At 45.2% G+C, this 25,678-nt stretch overlaps 1 protein-coding gene across 2 annotated transcripts in view; it reads right to left on the bottom strand.

The window, feature by feature from the left end:
• Window positions 1-12,181, bottom strand: part of NLK (nemo like kinase) — a 100,133-nt gene extending 87,952 nt beyond the window's left edge. For both annotated transcript variants that reach the window (XM_066635905.1, XM_066635904.1), the window contains exon 1: window positions 9,193-12,181. In XM_066635905.1, coding sequence (XP_066492002.1) covers window positions 9,193-9,647 — 455 coding nt within the window. In that variant the 5' untranslated portion in view covers window positions 9,648-12,181. The remainder of the gene's footprint in view (window positions 1-9,192) is intronic.
• Between the last annotated feature and the right edge of the window lie 13,497 nt (window positions 12,182-25,678).

Raw genomic sequence — 25,678 nt, 5'->3', positions numbered from 1 at the left:
ACGCTGTGCCAGAACCACCTTTCAGAGCGCGATACCATAGTCTTTCGAGACTGAAGGTTGCCAATACAATTCAGCTGTTTTAGTTAAGTAACACACACCACCTTCAAGCCCATACAATTCAACTTTATCAATACCTAACCCTGAGTTGTTTGCTGTTAAGAAGACACCTAGCATTAATCTCACTCCGCCATTCCCCAGGGGTCTTTTACATACAGAAAAGATGATGTATCTAGACCAGGTGTGCCCAAAGTTTTTGGCAGGAGGGCCACATCATCTTTCTGACACTGTGTCGGGGGCCGGGGGAAAAAAGAATTAATTTACATTTAAAATTTGAATAAATTTACATAAGTTTACATAAATGAATATATTAAAGATGAACTTATATGAATGAATGAATAGCTCAAGGCCTATAAAAGGCCTTGCACAAAGCAAGGCTGGCCTTTCCTTTGCTGCTGCTACTGCATCACAGACTTGAAACAAGAAGCAGTGGAAGGAGCCCTCATCCCACTGCTCATGTGAGAGGTCAGACAGTCACACTCACGGTGAGAGCAGTTGTGTCAGGCCAGTGCGGGCTCCAACAAATCTCCAGAGGGCCAGAGTCTCATTGGAGACTGTGGTCTCCTGAGGGCTGCATTGAGAGGCCTCAAAGGCCGCAAGTGGTCCCAGGACCAGAGTTTGGACACCCCTGATCTAGACACTCTCCATGGTGTCCAACTCCAATAAATACTTGTAAGGAAACATACAGTGGAAAGACAAAAACTTTATGATACTCCATTTTCTTTCACCAAACTCCTCATGCTACAGTAAAGGGTTTGTGCATAAGATCAAAGCCATTAAAAAATAAGGCACTTAACATTTCCACAACATGATTTGCATCTGTTTGCATGAATGACACTTGTGTTACACACTTCATACTTGCTCTAGATGTGTGACATAATCACAGGTTGAAGACCAAAGACCAACTCAAGCTGTCTATACTATGAGCTTGAACACTGTGATGCTCTGCCTGACTAGTGGCCAGAAACCTAAAAACACTATGTATTCTTGTTGGGCATGGAGTCTTAGTTAGCAAAACAACCATTTAAAAAAAAAGAGGGAGTGTACATGCAAATGTCAGTTTATTTTCCTCATTTTGTGAAAAGTTATCTATGTCGTTTTTCTTTTAAACTCAAATATTTCATCTTGGATTGCTCTTGCATTTTAACAGATGGTTTTCCTACACTGAAAAATGTGATCAACACACACCTGCATCCATGTGTCCTGATATGACACAATCTGTATGACAGTAATGGTCACACATTCTCCTCATCACTCTGCACAAGCCACTCCAAGCCTACCACAAATATTTCTGTTAATATTTATATACTGTTTTTCAACAAAAAGCAGTTTACATAGCAAAACAAATAAATTGTTCCCAGTCCCCAAAGGGAAAAAGTCTAAAAAGACGCAAAAGAGATACTAGCAACAGACACTGGAAAAGATGCCAAGCTGGGTTGAACAGGAATGGTTCCTCTCCCCCTACGAAATACAAGAGGACACCATTTTAAAAGGTGCCTCTTTGTCCAGTTAGGAGTGTAGTGGAACAGGGAATACAGGTGGGGCCTCTGTATCCACAGGGGATCCGATCTCAATCAAATAATCAAATCCACGATTTTTGGCCCCATCAGCCCTCCAAAGGGGACCAGAACTGTGCTCTGATCCCCACTGGAGAGCTTTCTGAAGCCCAGAGGCAGAGTATGTCCACCCGCTATCTCAGGAGGCTTCAGACTGGCTGTTCTGGCAGAAAAATGCTACTTCTGGTTTCCCAAGGGAAGCTGCAAGTGACTTTTTAAGCCTTATATGTCTTTAAAACATCACTTGCAGTTTCCCTTGGGTTGCACTGCCTCTGCAGGCTTCAGAAAACCTTCTGGAGGTGACCACAGCACAGCTCTGGTTGCCTCCAGAGGGCTCAGGTGGAGTGAAGGCTCAACCCTAAGGCTCAACACAGGTCCAGGGGATAACCACAGACATGGAGGCCCCATCTGTATCTATTACTTCTTCACCCTTTTGATACATAGGAGGGAGAAAGAAAGACTCTTGCAGAGCAGCAATTTATTGTTAATGCCCCATCCATAGGTAAGAGACAGGACAAAACAGGAGTAATGAAAAAAATTTAAGCTGCAATTTCAAATACATATGGAATCATAGAAGTATAATAAAATCCCAACATCCAAACAACATAGGAATACTTTTGCAGGATCCATTGCTATGCTTTTAAGGTGTCCATTTTACAGTCAATACTACCTGACACTTGAAGGCTAATCATATATCGATCTCAAGCAAAATTTTGGGATCTTAATGGCCCCTAAACTTGCACCACCTGGAAATTCTATGTCACTCATCAGAAAATGGGAATTTTCTGCTTCCATGAAATTAATTCTAGCCTTGGGCTTAGAGAGGTGTTTGAAAATGGTGTTATTTTACGCATAAGTAAGCCCTTTGTGTATTCTAATCTGGTCTTATTCACAGGAAACAAGCACTTCTGTGCTTTGCTGACACTCATAAGCCTAAGCCAGTAATTTTTCAACTCTACTTTGGGGCTTTATAACCTGCCAAGTTTAATGATTCAGCCTTATCCAAACAGGTTTCTTGCAATGAAATTAAACCAAAGTTTGGCTAGTCACTAGCAGCACAATCTTACAGAGGTTTACTCAGAACCAAGTCCCGCTGTGTTCAATGAAGCACACTTCCAGGTAAGTGTATACAGGAATGCAGCCTAAATACCGTATCAAGGAACTTACCCTTGCTACTGTACAATCACTATGCTTATATTTTGCAAGTCACTCAGTTAGAAGTTTACCCAGGTTCCCACACTGATGCTTCTTGGTTATGAGCTGCACTATTCTTTCTTTTAGAATTATGTTTATTTTTCAAGTGCGCAATCAGAGAGAAACTCTCTAGTTCAGTGGTTTCCAAACTGTTTAGCACATAGACCAACTTTTTAAAATGATACTCTCAAGGGACCAACGCAGCTTTATGAAACGAAAAAAGGTTTCTCTTTACCAGCTGCTCAAGCCTCTGTTTTTATCCTTTCTACTATGGGGGGGGGAACCGCCTTCTGGCGCATTTGTTCATTTTTATTGGATCAGGACCATTCTATGGGCCTTGCCTTTCCTCAGCCTTTGATAAGAGCAGAGGCCTGATCACCTATTCACAAGTGAACACACATGTGGCTCCATTTCAGTTTCCATAGGACTCAATACATTTTCCTTGTCAGATATCAGCTTGTCAGTTTCACAATCCACCCAAAATTGGGTTGGGACCATTGCTCTTGGTGTGAGCAAGAAGCGTCTTGGCTGCCCTCCATGTGAGAGATGGAGCTGCTTGTCAGCCTGCATGGGAGAACTGGAGGCCAGAAGTGAGACCAAACCAGGAAGATCCATTCTGAAATGTTGTTGGTTCTTGAAAGAGAGAACCTCTATCCCCTTGAGGGATTTAGATACACCTGCCTATGTAAACTGCCTTGAATAAAGTCAGAGGAGTAATCCAATGACCAGAAAGGCGGTATATAAATACTGAGTTAAATTTATGGGTCTGACTCACAATTTGAGAACTGCTGCTCTAGTGCAAGGAACATCATGCGGTTCAGAGAATCTGCAATGTCTTCCACTCAAGAACCTACAACCCACCACATAATACCCTTTCTAGCACAGCGATTCTCACATTTAGCACTGGGACCCACTTTTTAGAATGAAAATCTATCAGGACCCACTGAAAGTGATGTCATGACTGGAAGTGGCATCATCAAGCAGAAATTTTTTTTAACAATCCTCTGCTGCAAACCAGGAGTATAACCAGGAGTATGGCCCATTTACTAACATTGTTAAAAGATTATACATAGTAGCTTGTTAAAAGTACAGATCTGTGACATTTACCCAAATGCAGTCACATACCATGGGAGCATCAAGTCTAATATATTAAAAATAAAATATTGAAATGACTGAGGACTCACCTGAAATTTGCTCACGACCCAGCTAGTGGGTCCTGAACAACAGTCTGGAAACACTGTCCTAGCACATACTGCTCACAACCTATTTTCTGCTCCCAAAACACATCACTTGCCTTAAGCCACCCCACTGCTTAACTCCTTCAAAACACTAGTTCAAAAATTGTTTAGTTTTTAAAGCTGTTCCTCTTTTCCAATTCCAGGGAGAATATTCCAAGCATCACAGGTTTTTTCCCCACTACCAGACTCAAGAATTCCTCTTAAGTTTGAGCATTTTGAGGACCATGTTTTTTACAATATCTTCACATCCATATCAGGCTGTCTCAGTTAGAGATCAGGGTGTATAAGAATATGGCATTCAGTGAGAACTGCCAGTAACACTTTAAACACACAAGCATCAGACCTCTTCCTAGTCAATTAAACTGAAGCCTCAGTCAAAGAAATTGGTAAAGACTTTGGTTACAGTGCTGTTAAACACTTGCTGTTTTGCAAAAAAATTCTCCACTTTTCACCAGGCTTTTGTAACTCAAAGGCTGGCAATTTAACACTGTGGTTGCTTGTTTACTGCTAGTTTGCTATGCTTAAACCACTAGGGACTTCTCACCGGTTTGCGTTAAAAAGGGGGTAATATTTGCTACAGATAGGCAAGTTACACAGCAAAACTGAGTGGAAAAAACAAGAACGAACACTGGAGCACAGAGACGACAAACTAGCAATAACAGATTGTGTATGAAAGCCTGCCAAGGCCTCATGCTTTAACACTTCATGACTGATGAACTGCATCCGTGAACTGGAAAAAATAGAAGCTAGCCCACATCAAACGATCCAGCAAACACTTGCCATTCCAGCTGCAACTTAAAAGGCTATGGAAGGTGTACCAACATTCACACAAGACACTTCCTACATGATCCAAAGCCAGAAGATACTAAGCAGTCTAAAAAGTTCAAAATGGTCCATAACTTCCTAACTATTGAGCAAAAAAAAAAATTTTTCCCCAACATCAAGCCTTTCATCCCAGGTCTCCAATTCAGGGCATCAGAAAAGACAGAATTTCCTCAAGTATCTAGCTTAATTTCTTCAAATGTCTTCACTTCAGAAAGCAGCAAAAACAAAACAAAGATACAACTCACAGCACAGATTGAATTTTTATGGCCCAATTTTGCTCCTCAGCAGGGCTGGTCTTGCATGTATGGTCAGGGAGATGGCCGTTGCGAAAGTGCTATAAGGTTAGGACTGAGGCGCCAGTACAGAGGCTAGAACAGGCAGGTGCTGGGCCTCCACACCAGCTAGAGAGGCTCTGGGAGCCATTAGTGGTGAGTTTGCCTTTGACTGGCACAGGGACATTCCAGGACAGGGAGAAGGTGACAATACTGTGCAAGGGGAGGGTGAGGAAGAGGGCAGTTCAGGCCCAGGAGGGAAGTGGGGATGGTGAGAGAGAGAGAGAGGTTTGTTGTGTGTGTGAGAGGGGGATTTGTGAGTGTGAAATGGGGAGGGGAACTTGTAGAGGGGTGGTAGAAAGGGGGGCAAGGTGTGCAGTGCTGGGGGTGTTGTGTGAGAGGGTGTGGGGGCAAAGCGGGAAGACCGCATGGGGAGGGGCACTGGAGGGTGGCCCCAGGGCATAGAACTGGGCTGCCTGTTAACTTGGATATTAAACTGGACAGAAGACCGCCCTCTCTATTTGAAGCAAATGTTGTCTAAAGGTTAAACAACTGTCAATTGAGTCCTATGCACAATTACTCTGAAGTCACACTGTGACCAATGGGGCTTACTCCTTAGTAATTGTGCCCTAAACGTGCTTAGTAGAGATAAAGTCCCATTTAACTCAGTATCCTAAGAACGTTGGGGTTCCCAAGTCCCAATGAAATGAATAGGACATGAGTAAGAATGAAGTTATCTTACTGATTTCAGGGATGCTTACTCAAGATTCACTTTCATATGTTACAACCCATGCGTCCCCCGTATCTGTGAGGGTTCTGTTCCCCAACGGGCTCCCCCCCAATGGAAATGAAAGCTGCAGATACAGGGGAATCCTATATCAAGTACATAGTGGACCCTCCACGCCCATTACCTATGTTTTTCTTTACTAGCTGTGAAAGAAGGTGTTCTGGCTTATCACAGGAATGGTTGCTTGCTTAACTGAGGAATGCAACATGCAGGCAGTGAGCCTGCACACTACAGGAAAGCAACTAACTGGACATTAACAGGAAGCAGGACAGTTCATGCTTCCTGTTAATGTCCTGGTTGAGTCCCTCTAGTATTCAGGCTGCTTGCCTGCATATCACATTCCTCAGTTAAGCAAGAAACACTTCCCTCTGTTAAGCCCCAAAAGTATGCTTCCATAGCTAGTAAAGAAAAAAAGAAGTAATGGGTGTGGAGACCCCCAGAAAACTGCTGGTAAGTGAAACTGCAGATACCCGATCCGCAGATACAGCGGGACACCTATACTTCCAAGAAACATGCTTAGGATCAAGCTGCAAATGCAACACTATGATTCTTTCACACCAGTCTATCCTTCTTGTAAAGAAAGCAACTAAGTTTGTGCCTTCAAGAAAATATTTTACTTTCTGTTACTATCAGCATGAACCTTCCGGTAGCCCTCTGTTTCCATCTTGTCAAACTAGTTTACGTAAACAAAGAATGCAACAATTTTTTTCAGCTGACAAGAGACCACAAGGAGCATGTATCTTCTAGAACAGTGGTTCTTACACATTTAGCACCAGGACCCACTTTTTAGAATGAGAATCTGTCAGGACTCACGGGAAGTGATGTCATGACCAGAAGTGACATCATCAAGCAGGAAAATTTTTAACAATCCTAGGCTGCAATCCTACCCACACTTAGCCAGGAGTAAGTCTCATTGACTATCATTGTTAAAATGATGTAAAAATACATAGTAGCCTGTTAAAAAGTACAAGTCTGTAACATTTCCCCAAATGCAGCCACATACCATGGTAGCATCAAGTCTAAAATATTAAAATAAAATATTGGAATGAATGTGGACCCACCTGAAATTGGCTTATGACCCACATAGTGGGTCCTGACCCACAGTTTGAAAAACACTGTAGGTTGCTAAACTGGAGACCGTTGCACACTGAGAAACTCCTCCCAGGCACCAACAGAGCTTACTGTTCTGCCAGGCAGCCTCCTGTCTGTACCTCTGATCGCCCCCAAACTATGCATCAGCCAGCTGGGTCTGCCCAGAAATCCAGGTGCAAAACCTGCTGGGGGCGACAGAATGAGGAAGTGGTTGGTCAGTGCGAAGTTTAGACGTGATCAGAGGCACAGATGGGAGGCTGCCCAGCAGAACAGTAAGCTCTGTTCACACAAGGGCACTGGATCCGGTCCGTGGACTGAAGTTTGGCATCTGCTGTTCTGGAAAGTTAACGTACATGCTGTTTACTAAGGATCTCATTGACAGCATTAATGCATTGTTATAGTACATAAACGGGATGTCCAACTGAAAATAGTTTAAATTCTGCCCTTAACCACAAAGTAGTACAAGATAGGCAGAAACTACACTTTACTATATCATCTTTGATTTAGCCTTCACAAGTTACAAAACAAAGCGTTCATTGAGATCCTTGGCCATTCCCTGACTAAATAATGCATTTATGTTGAAACCTGTTAAAGCAATACAATTGTACAACATCTTCACTTATCTAAATTCAGTTATGCCTTAACTGCCAAAACCACTTGGTTTTAAAACACTCAAAAACAGTGCAAATTAATCCAATGAATCATAACATTAATAAATGCAATGGACTTAGTTCAGTGCAGTGAAAACTACAGCATGACAGCTGAAGTAAAGCATTCCTTAAAGGACAAAAGGGGAGATTTTGCTGAATCGAGAGTTGCCATCCTGCTGGTACTGGAGAACACAATACAAATAGGGGACAGCATTTTTTGGATCCATTTCCTGAGCAAATGAAAAGCTCTGCCACTTATTCATTTTGCAACCGATCAATAGGTCACGGTATTCATGAACACGTTTGGCTTCACGACACAATGCAGAAAGCAATTGCAATATGCATCTGCTATGAGAGGCAATATCCAAACACTGTATAAGTCTAAAGGTATAATCAGTTAATATGTATTTTTAAAGCTGGAAGGGGCTCAGTTGAATTCATTAAAGCATGCAGCCACCGTTAAACAGGCCCATGTGGGGAGTCATTAAAAGATGCAAATTCTGTTCAGAAGGCCACTGGGGTTGTGTCACAGACTGAACAACGGACGGGAACGTGCCAAAGTAATGCTAGATGGAAAAATCCATTTGAGTAAGGTGCAAAGTACTAAGATCACAGCTCCAGGAAATACATTATGTGCTACTGCAGAGGAAATGCAGACCCAAGTCACCTGCCAAGACCACAGTTCAAAAGAAATTGCTTCAACTCCAGCCAGCCACTAAATCCAGAAATCACTTCAGCTTTTTTTTCCTCCTCTATTTGCAACTCACAATACACATGGCTGAAGTTCTATTACTGCAAACAAGTCACATTTTGATTGAAAGCCAGGCTGCTGACCTCTACAAGATGATAAGAGGAGGAGCAGAATGTTTTCAGAAAGTCTAAGCATGTTGCATCTGTCTCAAGGTAATGACGTCAGACATAATCTAATGTAGCTTAGGTCATGATGCACAACAGACTGTAGCTACCAAGCAATTCAAGCCAAGCCAAACTTTCAACTGCATATGGGTGGGTGGCATGTACCACAAAATCCCAGAATGCCAACTTTCATTTTGAATAAAGTTTCTGTCCTTACAACTGGAGAAATAAGCTTGGACATGCAGGCACAAAAACCTTAAAGGATTGAAAACAAAGTCAAACAAGAAATCCAAATTCACTTCAGTTGGCAACTGAAGATGTCTAAAATCACATGAAGAATTAGTTTCCTAAAGAAACTAATTAAATTTTTCATTTATATGCAAATGACACCTTGAGAATTCAAATTCTGCAACACTATTTGGGCAACTGCCACATTAATGGAAGTATTTCCACTAAAGTCGATGCTGTTAAATACACACAGTTGTGACGGCTCTTCTGACCACAACAAAATTCTTAATGCAGCCCTCTTGCACCAAACCTCTTGCAAACCTGCTGCTGTGGAGCTGAGCAGGAACCTGTTGAAAAGGGGCTTTCCAGGCTAACTGATGACAGGAGGAACATGTTGCAGCTTAGAAAGTCAAAGTCACGCTTATTCCCTATACTCACCAGACAACACCAAAGGCTCCATATCCAATAGGTCTGTCTGGCTCAATATCCAGTTGTTGTGGATGATGTGAGTGCTGATGATGGTGCGCTTTCACTGCAGCAGCTGCTGCAGCTTGTACCTGAGCTGGGGCTGCTGCCGCTGGTCCAGGGGCTTGACCTGGTGCCGGCGATGGGAAATACGGCTGCTGCTGCCCTGGGTTGAGCATTGCTGCTGCGGCTGCTGCGGCCGCAGCTGCAGCGGCCGCCGAAGAAGCATGCTGCTGTACGGGATGTACTGCTGCCGCAGAGCCTGGGTGCAAGTGGTGTTGAGAGTGGTGGTGGTGATGGAGATGAGGAGGGGGGAGATGAGGAAGGTGGTGGTGATGGTGGTGGTGGTGACCTGCTGCTGCCGCAGATGTACCGCCATTGTAAGCCGCCATCATTTTTGCGCTGGCTGTGGCACTACAAAGAGACATTCAAGTTGATGCCCTTTGGTTGGATAACAACTGGGTCAAGCTGTCATTTGGCCACAGAAAAATGAAGTTCACTACACTTCCACAAACAAGTTGCCCACCTTCAAAAGCATGGAGCTCAACAGGCCTTTATGTCTTCATCAAGTTGACAAAAAAAAATGGAGGCTTTTGTGTGTGTGCGCGTGTGAGCATGCAAACAAACCCCTTCCCCCCCAAGATGGCTGGTGTAGTTGGTACTAAAACGCCATCCTTGCTCCACTTCTTCTGTGCCAGTCTTGAAATTTAAGTCAATCCCCTTCCCCCCCTGAAAAAATATGTGAATTTACCCCCCTAGAAAATGTTAGGAGTACTGGCAAGCCCACCCCTTCCATTCCCACATCCTTTTCATTTATCTTCAAAATGGCAAGAAGGATTCCACAAGGTCTTCTAGAGCTCTACTCCTCTCTGCTTCGTGTATACATCCATCCACCTTAAAATTTTAAACTTGGATAGACGTGAACAACTTTCAACAGACAAGCAAGAAGAGTTGCTAAATTAATCAAGTAAAACTGAACTGAGCAATGAAATGGAGTAATAATAATGGAGATAAAAAAGAAGAAACAGGGAAGATTGTTGGAAGTATCAATGAATGAATTATAAGCAAAATGAGGCAGGCAGATGAAATGGACTTTAAAAAACTTGATGCAGAAAGAAGTCAGGAAGTTATGAAGGATAAAAAATAAATGACTATCAGAATTTTAAGGGGGGGAGAAAATGAAAGTAGAGGGGAACCAGGCAGTTGAGAAAAGAACTGAAAATGGAGAAGAAATTAAGCAGCGAAAAGTGAGACAGTCAGGCAGAGTGAAAAGAAGAATGAGGTAGAAAAAAAGCAACTTGGGAGAGAAATAATTTAGATTGTATCTGGAAAGACTAAACAAATCAGAAAGTTATAGCCAAGAAAAAAATGAAGAAAGAAGGAGAAAGAACATGCTGGAGAGAAAGAAAGCAAGAATGAAAACAAATATTGAGATATGCAGGGAAGAATAAAAAATGTGATTGGGCAGAAGATCAGAGAACCAACACAGAAATAAAGACTAATTTTTCTGGGGGGAGGGCAGCAAAGAAAATACAGGGTAGAGGAAGCAAACACAGACAAGAAAGAGTACAAACAAAAAAGAGATTGAGAGCAAAAGGAAATTTTACAGAGCAAAAAGCATTAAAAATGAGAGTGGAAGGAAAAGAAGAACCTAAACAGACTATTTTTAGAGGAAAGAAAAAACAATGGAAACAAAAGGAAGTACAAGTGTAGACAGAAGAATGAAATGAAGTGTTTAGCAAAGGGAAAGAAAAAAATTAAAAACAAAAGTTAAAGAACAGGGTGTGTCCACACATGTAAGAACAGATAAGAAATTAGCAGCAAAAAAGAGGACTTTTTTCTTCCTTAAAAAGTGACAGGAGTGTAAGTTGACAGATCACAGAGGACCTTAAAAGTTTTTTGTTTTTTTTTTAAAAAGAGTGTCAAAAGGAAAAACTACACAAGGAACTGCTCTGGAGGAGAGAAAATTCACTTTTTAAAAGTATTAAAAGATTGTGGGACAAGAGGCAGAAGGGGAGAGAGAGAGGAGGGGAACTATAGAAAGGGGCAACCTATATGTACAATGATGAGAGATGAAGTGTATGTATGTGAGAGACAGGAGGGGAACTTCTAGAGGGTGGCTGGAAAGAAAGAGAAGGGTAGTGTGTACAGTGATGAGGGGTGTGCGTGTGTGTGAGAGAGAGAGGTTTGTGAGTATGAGAGGTTTGTTGTGTGTGTGAAAGGTTTGTGTGTCGTGTGTAAAAGGTTTGTGTGTGACAGAGAGGTTTGTGCGTGTCTGTATGTGTGAGTGGTTTGTGTATGTGTGAGTAGGGGTTTGCTGTGTGTGTGTGTTTGAGAGAGAGATCTGTGTGTGTTAGAGGGGTGTGTGAGAAAGGTTTGCTTGTTGTGTGTGAGAGTAGGGTTGTGTGTGTGTAAGAGAGGGGGGGGGAGGGGAACTTGCAGAGGGAGTGGAAGGGGGCAAGGTGTGCAGTGCTGGGGGGTGTTGTGGGGGGCGGCAGGGAGAGGAGCGCGTGGGGGAGGGGCGCTGGAGAGTCACTCAGTCAGCCGGCCCTGCCTGCCTGCCTGCCTGACAGCCTGACCCAGTGCAGGGGGAGGTGGCGGTGGGAGCGGCGGCGGCGCTCCGGGCCACGGGGGGGCGCGGGGGCTGCAGCCAGTCCTGGGCGGGGGGGTCGGGGGTCACTCAGGCCCCTGGGCGGCGCTCCACGTCCACGACGCGCCCCCCACTCCGCCGCCGCTCCTCCTCCTCCTCCTCCGGCAGCCGTGTCCGCCGCCGCCTCCTCGTCGTCCGCCTCCGTCGTCGGCTCAGGGCCGCCGGACCGGCCGCGACCCGCCGCCGCCGCCGCCTTCTCCTCCTCCTCCTCCTCCTCACCGGAGCCCCAGAGCGAAAGAGCGGCGGGCACGCGCATGCGCGCACCCCGGCCGGCCTGCCTTCGCTAAGCTCTTTTTTTTCCCCACCGCCTTGCCATACCAAGGCGGCGCGCGCGCGCTCAACTGCCTCGCGCGCGCGCGCATCTTCCGTCGGTCAACCAATCACCACCCTGTTCGTCTTCTCGGCCAATGGAATCTGGCCCCACCCCTCTCGGGGGCGGGTCCGCACCCAATCGCTGAGCAGCGCCGGCCCACACGCGACAGGCTTTTTACTTCAGCCTCTCTCTGGGAAAAGGGGGGGGTGAATAGGCCACGCCCACCGACCAATCACGAGGCACGCCTGCGCTCCCAGGCTCCGCCCCCACGTCCTTTTTACCAATGAGACCCCGCGAGACTCTCTCACCTCACGCAACCTTCACCTAGATTCCAGTTCTGGAAAGGGAACGTGAGGGAAAGGGGCGGGCCATGATCAATGGATTGGTTGGTCCCGCCTCCGTTTTGACGCGTCTAGCCAATCACATCGAGCGCTCCTCGCGCGACCAATCAATTTCCTGTGCACGCATCGAGGCTGGCCAATGACCGGCGATAATCTGTCCCATTCTCAAAAAGCCCCTTCGTGGATGGAAGGAGGCGGGACGAAGAAGAATCGACGAATGAAAAAGCGGGATCTAGAAAAGGAGGCGGTTCCACTGAGAACGCTCTTCTGAGGGGGTAAAAAGGGCGGGGCCCACGCGTGATGAACAGTGAAGGGAGTCAATCAAAATGATAGGGGCGGGGTGAAGACAGGAGTCCTCTGACTCGCGCAGCGGCGGCTCCAGGAGGGGCGGGACTTAGGGAGGGTGGAGGAGCGAGGCTCGGTAAGGCGCTAGACCTCAGTGAAGAGGGAAGGGGGGGCTGGGGGACTCCAGTGTAGCTGAGTCCCCAGTCAGTGGAACTTCCAGTGTACATACGTACATACCATATACATGCACATATATACATACATAACATACAAATACATATATATACATATCTACACAGAGAGAGAGAGAGGAAATTATAAATTTACATATTATAAATTATATAATTTATAATTATATATTTTTATAATTATATATAATATAATTATATATATAATTATATTATATATAATAATATAAAAATATTATATAATTATATAATTAATAATAATAATAACAGGTATTTATATACCGCCTTTCTTGGTCTTTATTCAAGACTTTATTCAAGGTGGTTTACATAGGCAGGCTTATTTATATAAATTAAAATATTATTATTTTATTAATCCCTTATTAAATAGGAATTTTTACAATTGAAAGAAGGTTCCTTCTTTCAAGAACCACTACATTCAGGTGTTTCATTCCGATCTGGCTTCACATTCTGGCCTCCATCCTCCCACGCTTAGAGCAGATGGAATAGCTCGGCTTCAGCTTGTCAGCTGCTTCAAGGTCGCACGGTGCCGGTGGCCTCGAACTGGCGACCTTGTGGATGTTATCTTCAGGCAGACGGAGGCTCTACCCTCTAGACCAGACCTCCTGCCCTAATAATATAATTATAATAATTATAATAATATAATTATATATTATTTTTACTATATTTTATATTATACTTATATATAAATATGGTATATAATTATAATAATATACGAAAATCTTATCTTATTATAATTTTTTTCTCTGTGTTGAGGAGAAAACCTAAGTGATGCACCAGCCAGCTCTGAAGGCCCAACACCGAGAGCCCAGCATCACAGCAAAGGGACAAAAGCTGCAAGCAGTGGACCAACTGACACACCTTGGCAGCACCCTCTCCCTCACCTCTCTGTCAGCACCTCTCTGTCAGTATAGTGACAGTTGACATCGAGGTCAATTGCAGAATCGCCAAGGCAAGTTCTGCATTCGGCAGACTGCGGACCAACATGCAGAATTGCCATGGAATAAGCCTTGTGCCCGATCTCGTCTGGTCTCGGAAGCTAAGCAAGGTCAGGCCTGGTTAGTACTTGGATGGGAGACCGCCTGGGAATACTGGGTGCTGTAGGCTTATACCATAGTCTTTCGGGACTGAAGGTTGCCAACCAACAAAAGCTTAAAGTCTACCGAGCAGTTGTGCTAACTACTCTGCTGTATGCCAGTGAGACTTGGACTGTGTACACGAGGCACGCCAGGCAACAGAACCACTTCCACACGACTTGTCTCCGCAGATTTCTGAGGATCCGGCGGCAGGACAGGGTGCCAGATACAGAAGTCCTCTCCAGAGCAGGGCTGCTGTCAGTTCACACCCTGCTGATGAAAGCGCAGACACGCTGGGCAGGTCATGTTGTAAGGATGCCAGACCACCGCATCCCCAAACAGCTCTTCTATGGTGAGCTGTCTCAAGGAAAGCGATCACATGGGGGACAAAAGAAGCGATATAAAGATACACTGGCACAAGACTGATCGACATGGCGCATGCTGATCCACCAAGGCTGTCAGGCATCTGAAGCCAGAAGGACAACCATGGCACAAGAGAAGCATGCACTCCGTAAAGCCAGAGCTGCAAATGCTGCAACAGTGGTGCCTACACATGTCTGCCCAACATGTGGCAGAACATTCCGTGCTTGTATCGGCCTTATTAGTCACCTGTGGACACACCGTGGACAGTCCACAACCCCTTAGATGTCAAGGTCTTCTTCGAAATCGATGGACGAACATCATTATTATAATTATATATATATATATATATATATATATATATATATATATATATATATATAATTTTACTATATAATATTATAATTATAATAAAATGTAATAATAAATAAATATAATAAAATCATTATAATAAAATATAATAAAATAAATTATAATAAAAGATTATAATTATATAACTATACTATATACATAGTAAGTTATATATACATACACACTATATATATGTATATAGTGTGTGTGTATATATAGATACACATATATATGTATATATATACACACACACTATATACATATGTACATATATGTGTGTGTGTGTGTATACACATACATACATACATACATACATACATACATACATACATACACTAAATATAATTATAATTATCACAATTGACTTATACTAATATTGTTTGTGTATATATGAAGCCTACACCGTGGCTTCCTCACTAATAAGCTGCTTGAACCCTTCACTAACAAGACTATGCCACATTTATGAAGCCAGACGTGAGAGGGCAAAACTGGTGCCATTTTCACAATCAGCAACCCACAAATTCATATAAAACCACCATAAATGTTGGGGGGAAAAGGTTTTTCTGACCCTCAGTTTCGTCGGCTGGCGAATTAAAACAATAAACTGCTGAGTAAAAGTAACATGTTCAACATGATATATGGTAGCAATACAAATGGCGCAAGAGTAGCCATCTAAAAATGTGCAATAGGAATACAAAAGCGGTAGTTTCAAAATAGACAAGAGTTTCAAAATCTGTTAAGTGTTTAAAGCGCACATTAACACAAGTTATACACCAGGCCTGCGGACTGAATGCAGTCCCCAAAAGCGATTTATCCAACCCTCATTATAATTGGGCTCTCCCAGCGTGTTAATGGGGCTCTTTTGTATCTTGAAAGTACGAAGGAGATTTGCTTGCTTTCTCTCCTGTCACTTGGAGCTCATGAGTTTCTATGTGAGAACAAAGTGCTTATTTCTGGCCATCATCTGCTGAGTGACATCACTTGCTGCCGAGTGATGTCATTTTCTGCTGAATGATGTCACTTCCAGCCCTCAGCAGGCACCACGAATGCTCAGTTTGGCCCTCTGTATGAAGCGAGTTTGACACCCCTGGTTTAAAGCATAAGGCAAGGACTTCAGCTGCCATTTGACAACAACAGAACAGGGAATCTGACACATCTCTATGCAGCGAGTTCCACAGTTCCAGTGCCACCACCCAAAAGGTGTCTGTCTGTGGCACCCACCAAACGCATTCCAGTTAAAGAAGGTTTACAAACAGGATCATGTGATATGTAGACTTATCAACTTACATGTCTATGAGTGAGAGAGACCCATTTCTCTTCATGCAAATAGGAAGTACAGGTTGAGTATCCCTTATCTGGACTTATCAGGTATGCACCACCAGAGACCACCTCTGGGACCACCACCTGCACCACTTATGGTACACACCAGAGCAGAGAACAGAACTTCCAGCCTGTACTTGCACTGTATGTGAGAATGAGCACAAAACTTTCTAGTGCACAGAAATAAAAAGTCTTGTACAAAAATGTCTGGATTTTAGAATGGTCTGCATTTTGAATGTCCTGATAAGGTGTAATCTACCTGTACTTCATCCTTACATCTTGGGAAGTAAAGTGGCAAAAGAAAGATATTGGGCTGTGGGGTAGATCCTATTTCCCTTAGGACAGTTGCCTACAACAACAACAACAACAACAACAATAATAATAATAATAATAATAATAATAATAATAATAATAATAATTAATAACTGTATTTATATACCGCTTCATGACGAAAGTTCACAAAGCAGTTTACAGAGAAAAATCAAATAACTAATGAGTCCCAAATGGGCCACAATCTGAAAGGATGCAAAAGAACACCAGCAGACAGCCACTTGAAAAGACACTGCTGGGGTGAGGAGGGCCAATTACTCTCCCCTGCTAAAAGGGGCACCCACTTGAAAAAAATGCCTCTTAGGACCCAATCCTATCCAATTTTCCTGTGCCGGTGCAGCTGTGCCAATGGGGCATGCACTGAATCCTGTCGTGGGGAGGCAGTCACAGAGGCCCTCTTATGATATGGGAACATTTGTTGCCTTACCTCGGGGCGGCATTGCAGCTGCACCGGTGCTGGAAAGTTGGATAGGACTGGGCCCTTACCCAGTTAACAGGGGTATGGGTACAAGGCAGAAGACGTTTGGAGTAGCTTTACGCATTAATTCCACTGCAGAGTAACTTTGAGGCCTCCTCGACAGCTCACGGGCTGCCAAGTCACCTAAGGGAAGGTCCATCTGATGCTTGATTCTTTTTTGCTATTTATAGTATTCAAGGGCTGAGAGCACAATGCAGCGGAGGCATTTTTTTTCTAGCACAGAGTTTGTGTTTGCAAAGCAGGGCAGGGGAGAACAGGAAAAGCTACATGGCAGCAGCCCTGCATTCCAGTGCTCCAGAAGTGAAGTCCTTAATGCCAGCATCACCACGCACATGTTGCAGGGGAATACAATCCCAGGTATGCACAAACACATCTAGGGTCCAAGTTTCCAGTTCCGATGCAGCCGCAATGTAGCCCCGAGGTAAGAGAACGAACATTCCCTTACCTTGAGGAGGCCTCCTAGACTACCCACCACCACTACTACCACAGGATGCCCCATTCACACAGCTGCAACAGCCCTGGAAAGTTGGATAGGATTGGGCCTCTAGTGTTTTCCCTGCACATGTGTAGACTGGCTGCTGAGGTGATGGGATAGAGGACCGTTTTTATCTTTCTGCCTGTGCCACTGATTTACTACCTGGTCTTTGCCAAGATACTACTACCTTGCTCAGCCAGCTGTGACCCAGAGATAAGGCTTTGCTTTGAGTCTGTTGGATAAAAGTACAGCCAAAAAGGGTGATATTACTTGTGTTGCATGAAATTTTGTCACACAAACCTTTCACGCTTGGCTTGATTTTAAGACCTGTTCTTTATCATTCTTCCACTGAGCGAAGGGAGGGCCTTTCTATTACATTTATCTGTTCTGACCAATTACTTTTTTTTTTGAAGTACAAGGCAAAATGGAAGAGACATGGCCTGCATTTATCTCTTATGGGCAGACTGGGTTGCATGGACTCTCACCTGTGATCCCTGGATCACTTCCAACCAAGGACCCAATCCTATCCAATTTTCCAGTGCCAATGCAACCATGCCAATGAGGCATGCACTGCATACTGTGGGAGGGGGGGGTCACAGAGGCCTTCTCAAGGTAAGGGAACATTTGTTCCCTTACCTCGGAGCTGCACTGCGGCTGCACCGGTGCCAGAAAGTTGGATAGGATTGGGCCCTAATATGTTTGCCAACTGACCCAAAAACCCATGCTTTACCATTAAGAGCAGTATGATATACAGCTATGAGTAAGGTTTTCAAATCTGTACATGTATTTCTTTTTTTGTTACAATTTAAAACCAGCTCCCTTGGAGACCAGTTGGCACCACCCCTCCCACAGCTTCCCAGGGCTGAGATCTGCGTTTGATCTTATTTTGTTCTGTGTCTTGCCAATGAGCCATCAAAGAGCAGCAGCAGGTTCATGCAGAAGCTCAGAAATGGTGACACAGCAGCCAATATGCTGCCTGAAACATTTACTTGGCACCCCCTTCCGGCCTGGCACCCAAGGAGGCCCACCCACCCAGCCCCACTTGCTTCGCCACTGCCTCCAGGCACCCTCCTAGGAGAAGGGGTGGCAGGCACCAGGACCAGCTTGGGATGAGGATCTGGCCAAGATGCAGGAAGAACAGGGAAGCCAGCTCCAGCCTCAGCCACTTCAGTGACTGTGAGCTGCTCATGGCAGCAGCTCTGCAGGGAAGATCCCTTGCCGAGCAGAGCACCCAAGTCACCCTGCTGAGACATCAGGCTTGCAAGAGCCTGACTAAAATAACAGCTTCATTTACATTTTTGTTCTTCAGACTTGTTTCTGCACCCAGGAGGGAGTCTGCTGCCCTTATAAAGGCCACCTGCTGGCAAATGTATGTTTAAAGTAAAATGTGCCAGTTACTTTTTACTCCCACCTGTTAGTTAATTGGCTCTTCACCAACACATTGCGTCTGGTGTCCTCACGTGAACTTCAGCTGGAACCAACTTAAGCTGCAAGTTGCAGTGATCCCTCTTTCCCCATCTCTGGCAAGGGTCTATTAACCTTTAATGTCCCCAGCTGTTTTACAGATACATGGAATTTCAAGTGCCTAAGGCCCAGTCCGAGTTATTTCTGTCTGTGAGGTCACCCTGTAAACTCTCCTGACCTACCACTTGGGTCCTGTTTTCTGAGGTTGTTGCAAGAAGGCCCTTAGAGTTGAAGAAAAATGCCCAGGGGAGGAACCACAGTTCAATGCGAGAGCACATGTTTTGCTCACTGAAGGTCCCAGGTTTGAATTCTGGCATCTCCCACTGAAGGATCTTGAGTGATGGGGCCTGACTCATGTATTTGGTGGGGTGAAGTAGCTGCCTCAGATAATGGTCTTGGACAGGTGAACTGGCAGGGATATCCTACATGCCCTATGCACCACCCCATTGGGTTTACTATCACCCTAGGCCATTCTGAGGAGTTGCTGCCCTAGTAGACTGGAAGCCAGATTTTAAGAGGAAAGGAACCCTTTGATCAATGAGGTTCTTTATGATGAACAGCCAAACCAGTCAGTTCACTGGTGCTACAGGGGGAGGGGGGCGGAATAAAAGTTTAATCCTCATTTTCTCTTGCTGAAGCCCAAACCAAAATAAATGATGATACCCCCGCCCAGCATATCCCCTCTCCTTTCATGCTTGCTTCCCCTTTCCCTATCAGTTTCTCCTAAAAACACGCAGAAAGCAATCAACACTGGAAAATAATGACCCCCACAAAAAGGGATGTCGCCATGCAGATGTTGGAAGAATGTGGGATGCATAGACAAGCAAATGATTTTATTTCAGCAAACTTGTGCATGGGGGGGGGAGGGTGGAAATGGCCTGCAGATGTGGTTGCTTTTAATGCAAAAAGCAGCATTAAGAGAATGGCAAATTACCAGCTCTTTCAGCCTGTCATCCCAAATGATGCTACTGTATCATTTTGCTTTTATGGGTTTCCTTCTTGTCATAATCATCCCAAATGCACTTTGTTTTCTGCATTAGTGGAAAAAAAATTGGCAGTTTTTATACATGTCCTTCTGCCTATTACTAGATCTCGGTACAGTATATGGACTCTATGTGGGGTTCTTTTTCCCCCTTCTGCAAAGAATGGCATGCACTTCTCCCTTCCAGAACCCTATATTTGGACAGGAGCAAAACGTCATCAGCTCTTTGGGAGACACTATGGCAGAGTGGCTAGAGTGTCTGACTAACACTGCATGCTGATAAAGAAATAAATCCCACTGTGCTCAGTGCAGGCGACCAGATGTCATAACCCCGAAAGAGGACAAGGCACCCCAAAATGTAGGGCATCCAAGAAACCATCTCTTCATTTGGTTGCACAAAGTGCTGCTCCTTGCAGTGGTCGTGAAGCCACACACCGCCACCCCTGCCAATCTGACTTTCTAAAAAGGCCTTTAAAAAAAAGAAAAGAAAAACAATTACCCAACTGGATGAGCAAGTCGGGTGCCTGAAAAAAATATAAAAAGAAGACCTTGCTCAAGGCAAGGAAGGAGAGGAAATCCTTGCAGGAGCTAGAGCAAGTACTTGTTTCAAAAGAAGGGCAAAGATGGGGGGATCACAGCAGAAAAAAAACAGCATTGACTTTTGAAGGGACCTGCATTCATCATGCCCCTAGATTCCAGGATCCATTCCTGGTGAAAGAGGGCCGGCCTGCTCTGCTATAGAGGTTGTTGGAAAGAGTTGTCTATTAGGAGCTGTCCAGAGTTCTGCAGGGTGTGAGCAACTCCTATACCTGTCTGTGCACTGTGGGACTTCCACCACCTCTAGCCAGAATCAAGCCACCTGAATATACATGAGTACATACCAAAGCTTCTCCAGAGTCAGACCCTCGATCCATCTCTTGCCTACTCGGACCGGCAGAAGCTCTCCAGGGCTTCACACAGGGTTCTTTCCCAGCGCTGGAAATGGCAGTATGCAAGATATGCAAGGCTGAGAGCGAAGAAAGTGTCGTGGTTCTGGTGTTAGACTTGGAAGATCCAGGTTCAAATCCCCACTCAGCCATGGAGCTTCCTGAGTGACCTTGGGCCAGTCACTGTCTCTCAGCCTCACAGGATTTTTGTGAGGACAAAAGTGAGCTCCTTGGAGGAAAGATGGAAAACAAATGTGAAAAATAAATAATAAATATGGGTTCTCCTCCTGAGCTACAGCCCCATCCCTGATGCCATTGGCTGCTGCCTTGAGCCCCCACTTAAATGTACTTTCCAGGCTTAAATGTGTTGATTCAGAAGTTATTGAAATGTGTAAATTCAGAAGTTCAGAGGTTGTTGCCAACAACTCTGCTCCTGTGTCTTTGACGCCAACTGGACACCCCAAGATGTAGTGGGTAAAACTTTCCCTGGCATTAAGCTAAAATGATGGGAACAGCTTACCTGTGTGTCAGGTTGCTTTTCAAGAAGCACAGGAGCAGGGCTAGTAAAAAGAAAAAAAATACGTGGAAACCCAAATAGTTATCTACTTTTAGAAGTAGACTACCTCGGAATACCAGATACAGGGGAGGACACCAGGATGCAGGTTGTGCCTTGCTCCCTGTAGCATTGGTGGGCCACTGTGAGATACAGGAAGCTGGACTAGATGGGCCTTTGGCCTGATCTAGTGGGGCTCTTCTTATCCTTACAGCCCAATCCTAACCTGTCCTGAAGCAGGCAGGCCAGCACATCCAAGGCAGAGCTGGGGCTGAAAGCGGCTCAGCCCAGGGCAAGGGGAATCGCTTCCTTTTACCCCAGGTAAAGTGGCCCCAATAAGGCTACCTGGATCTGCGCCACCTAAAGAGGTGGCACAGATCTGAGCAGCTCAGAGATGCCCCAGGCTGCCCGGCAACAGGGATAGGATCCAGTATTAGTGTCAGATACTGGCCCTGCCCCTACTTCCCTGCTGCCCACCCATGGACCTGCCCACTACCTGCCTTCCTCCTTCCCTGAAACGTCTCCCTCCACCCTCTCCATGCCCCCCAGACCTCCCCAGCCTAGCTCGGCTGGCGTGGGCTTACCTGCTGCCCTGACTGAGTGGCTCCCATGTCAGCCTCCAGAGACTGGCGCATGTCCGTGCACCAGTCTCCCTGCACCTAAGTCGTCGCAAAAGTGCTTAACGGCCATCTCCTGCTCAGGATTGTGCCCATAATCATATAAATAGGCCCATATCTATTTTATAAATGTCTTGAGAAGATGGAAAGAAAGGAAATGACAAAGTTGTCTGCACCCTTGGAGTTGCTGTAAATGGCTTTTGACTTCCATGTTAAAAAAAAAAAATGCAGAGTGCATAATGGCAGAGCAGTTGTGATTTGCAGTTTTGCTTTGATTTCCTAATTTGTTGCATGGAGGCGCTGAAGAACATTACATTACACAAAAGAAAGTCTTCGGTAATAACAGCAATCTAGGACCTGTCACCCTGCGTGCGCAGCAGATGGTTTCAGAGGCAGTCCTCAAGAGCTAGGATTATAAAGCAATTTCCAGCAAAATGGAACTCCATATTTGGGTCAAGGAAATTAATTCTTTCGGGAGTTGGGACACCAAAGGACTCCTGCATTGGATTAGTATTGCAGTTTGTAAAAAAAAAAAAAAAAAATACAGTGCCCAATGAGAATGAGAAGTAAAGTAGGTTAGAATTCTTCTCCTTGACTTGCTAGTTTTCTCGCTGAAGGGAGTTTTCTTCATAAGGAGAAGCATTCAGACATACAGACACCCCCCCTCCCGCATGTGGAAGTGGCACTTTGTTAGGTGGGCTGTGCAATGCAAATCTGGTACTACAAATGGAGATAATCTCTCTCTCTCTCTCTCTCTCTCTCTCTCTCTCTCTCTCTCTCCCCACTAGAATAGACAAAAACATAAATGCATAAATCAAAGTTCTGCTTCACACAACATGCAATGAATTGATTAATTGTTGTGGCGCCTGACCTATGGAATTCCCTCTCATTGGAGAGTTTGGTTTGAGCCTAAGCAAAGCTCTTTGGTGTTTTATAAGGGTCATTACAATATGACAGCCCAGTCCTAACCTGTGCTGGAACAGGCAGGCCAGTAGACCTGTGCTGAATCCAGCACAGGGTTGGGGCTTCAGCCCAAGGCAAGGGGAATTCCCCTTACCCCAGGCACGCAGCAGCAGCCCCAGTGGGGCTACTCGAATCTGCACCACCTAAAGAGGTGACACAGATCTGAGCAACCCAGCACTGTGCTGGGTTGCCCAGGAGTGGGGTTAGGATCTGGTCCAAGTGCAAGATCCTGGCCCCATCCCTTGCTCAGCCCTAGCCCCCCTGCAGGCCCACCTATTGCCCACCCTCTCCCTGCCCTGGAACACCTCCATTCTGCTCTTTCCCCACCCTCCCCAGATCCCCACACCAGCCTGACACGGCCAGCGTGAACTTCCCAGTCCTGGGGTTTGCTCTGGCAAGGGGAAAGCCGGCACGCATCCTTGCACCAGCCTCCCTGACTCACAAGGAAGCTCAAACATGCTTTTATAGTATGCTTGCGACACTCCCGGTTCAGCACAAGGGACTGGGGAGCACTCCTGAGGAGTGCTCAGTATTGCACCCTGAGCCACAGAAGCACCTCTGCACCAGCCAGGGCAGTGTAGTGGTTCTGGCGTTGGACTTAGGCCTGGAAGACCAGGTTCAAATCCCTGCTCAGTCGTGAAACTTCCTGGTAACCTTGGGCCAGTTGTTGTCTCTCAGCCTCACCTACCTTAGTGGGTTGTTGTGAGGACAAAAGGAGAGGAGGAACCATTTACCTTGGAGTTCCTTGGAGGAAGGGCGGTCTAAAATTGTGAAAAATAAACACATAAGATCTTAATAAGTTCTTATTTGAGAAGGTGATCCTGCAGTTACTCTTATCCCAAGTCAGCTGGACCAGAGAGGGCAAAATCAGCACTTCAAAACAAATGGGAAGTCATTGTTGGTCCTGAATAGAGGGGATGAGCTGTGGTTCAGTGAGCATCTGCTTTCAGTGCAGAAGGTCCCAGGCTCAATCTCTGTCAGCACCTTCAGGTAAGGGCTGGGAAAGACCCCTGCCTGAAACCTTGGTGAGCTGCTGCCAATCAGTGCAGGCTGATAGCTTAATGGTTATTTATTGTACCAACGTCTCCTGTAGTCTCCTGGCAGTCTTCAAAGACAGTCCCTAGATACTATCAAGGCATACATATCTTAAATTCCTTTCTATCACAGAATCACACAAGTCCTTTGTCTAAGGCTAAGTAACAAAGCAGCAGACTGTTTCATGGGTTACAAAATGTCCAGCTAGCTTACCTGGGGCAACCTTGCAACAGAGACTTTGCAGGCCCAGTGACACTCCCCAGCCTCCAAATTCCTCCAACCAGGATGCCGAGATTTCTATCAAGCAGCTGGTTTGTCGGTGACCTTTTAAAGTCAGCTGCGGCTTACATCAAACGGAGATAATGCTGGCAACAGATCAACTTTATATTGTAACAAGACAGGCTGATATTAAACACAGATTCATGGAGGAGAGGAGATAAGGAGAAAAGATAATGGGAGCTTTTCCGCTGAAAAGTGGGCTAATCGACACATTAAGTGCAATTAACTCTATTGTGGGACATCTGAATGATGTACATTTTACGTAAATCACACCTTTGCTCCTGGTGGATTGCTATTATTATTAATTATTATTATTATTGCATTTGAAAAGCAAGGTACTATGGGAACCTAAAATGAATGACAAATCGCTTGCACAGCGTGGTGAGGCTCCCTGCAAAACTTAGTGCTTTGCACTCCCTCTAGCTATGCTACTGCTTGGATGTTCACCCAGCACACCACAGGCCCTGCCAAATGCCAATATATAAACCAGCGCTCTGGCAGGCCTACATTGCCAGCCATCTGTAGGAAAAGAGATCTGAGCCCACTTGGCATGGTCGGGGGGGTGCCAGTTCAAAATAGGCTGCAGGCACCAGGTTGTTAAGAATATCTCGGGGGGAGGGGGAGGCAGGAAAGAAAGCAACACTTTTTGGGGGAAAGAAGCTTTCTGCACTGGAAAAAGTTCCTGGTTTCAAGGCATTGCTGCCTGATGGGTGTTGGAAGGAAGAATTATGGACGCTCAAATTAATTTTTAAAGCGTCTACCTCCTTTTTCTTTCACAAGTAAGACACACCATAAACGTTCAAGAGTCTTTGGAAACGTCAGTTGATTCCAGATATGGTGAGGGTGGGTGGAAGGTAAATCAGGATCTATTAGTAGATTTCTGAGTGGTCTACAGTAGATTGGCAAGGGCTTCTGGCTCCCAATTCTCTAGTAATAGCTGCAAAAAAACACACACACAAAAAAAAAAACATTAAAAATTAAAAAACAATGCCATTATTTAAAAACTGCAGCCCAAACCTAACTGGGCTCTATGATAGCAGAACAGTAGTGGTGTACCTGAGGGTGGCAAGGGGGACAAACACCCTGGGCGCAGTGGCATAGCTGGAGGGGGGTGGCTCCGTTTTGCTCCCCCTGCTGGGAATGGCTCCAAAGGGAGGGGCCGCTTGCCTGCCTCGCTGAGGGTCCCCGCCGGACTGAGCGCTCCGCCCCCCTCCAGCTACGCCACTGCCTGGGCATTAGGTTGGGGGCAGCACCACACTACTAGCCACCCCCCCCAATGTGGCAACCCCTCTTGCATCACTCAGGGTGAAAGCCTAGAGGCATTCTGAGGACCTTGCCTTTCACAAAGGAAACCAGAAGTGATATTTTTAAGCCTTTAGAAGGTCTTCTGTCCCAGGAACAGCTGTTATACTGTCGTAAATGGCCATACCGCAGGGTGTGCAATGAGCAGCTGGC

Source organism: Tiliqua scincoides, chromosome 8, assembly GCF_035046505.1.
Source record: "Tiliqua scincoides isolate rTilSci1 chromosome 8, rTilSci1.hap2, whole genome shotgun sequence".
Lineage (NCBI taxonomy): Eukaryota > Metazoa > Chordata > Lepidosauria > Squamata > Scincidae > Tiliqua > Tiliqua scincoides.
The sequence above is the reverse complement of the archived record's forward strand: the minus strand, read 5'-3'. Positions and strand labels throughout refer to the sequence as shown.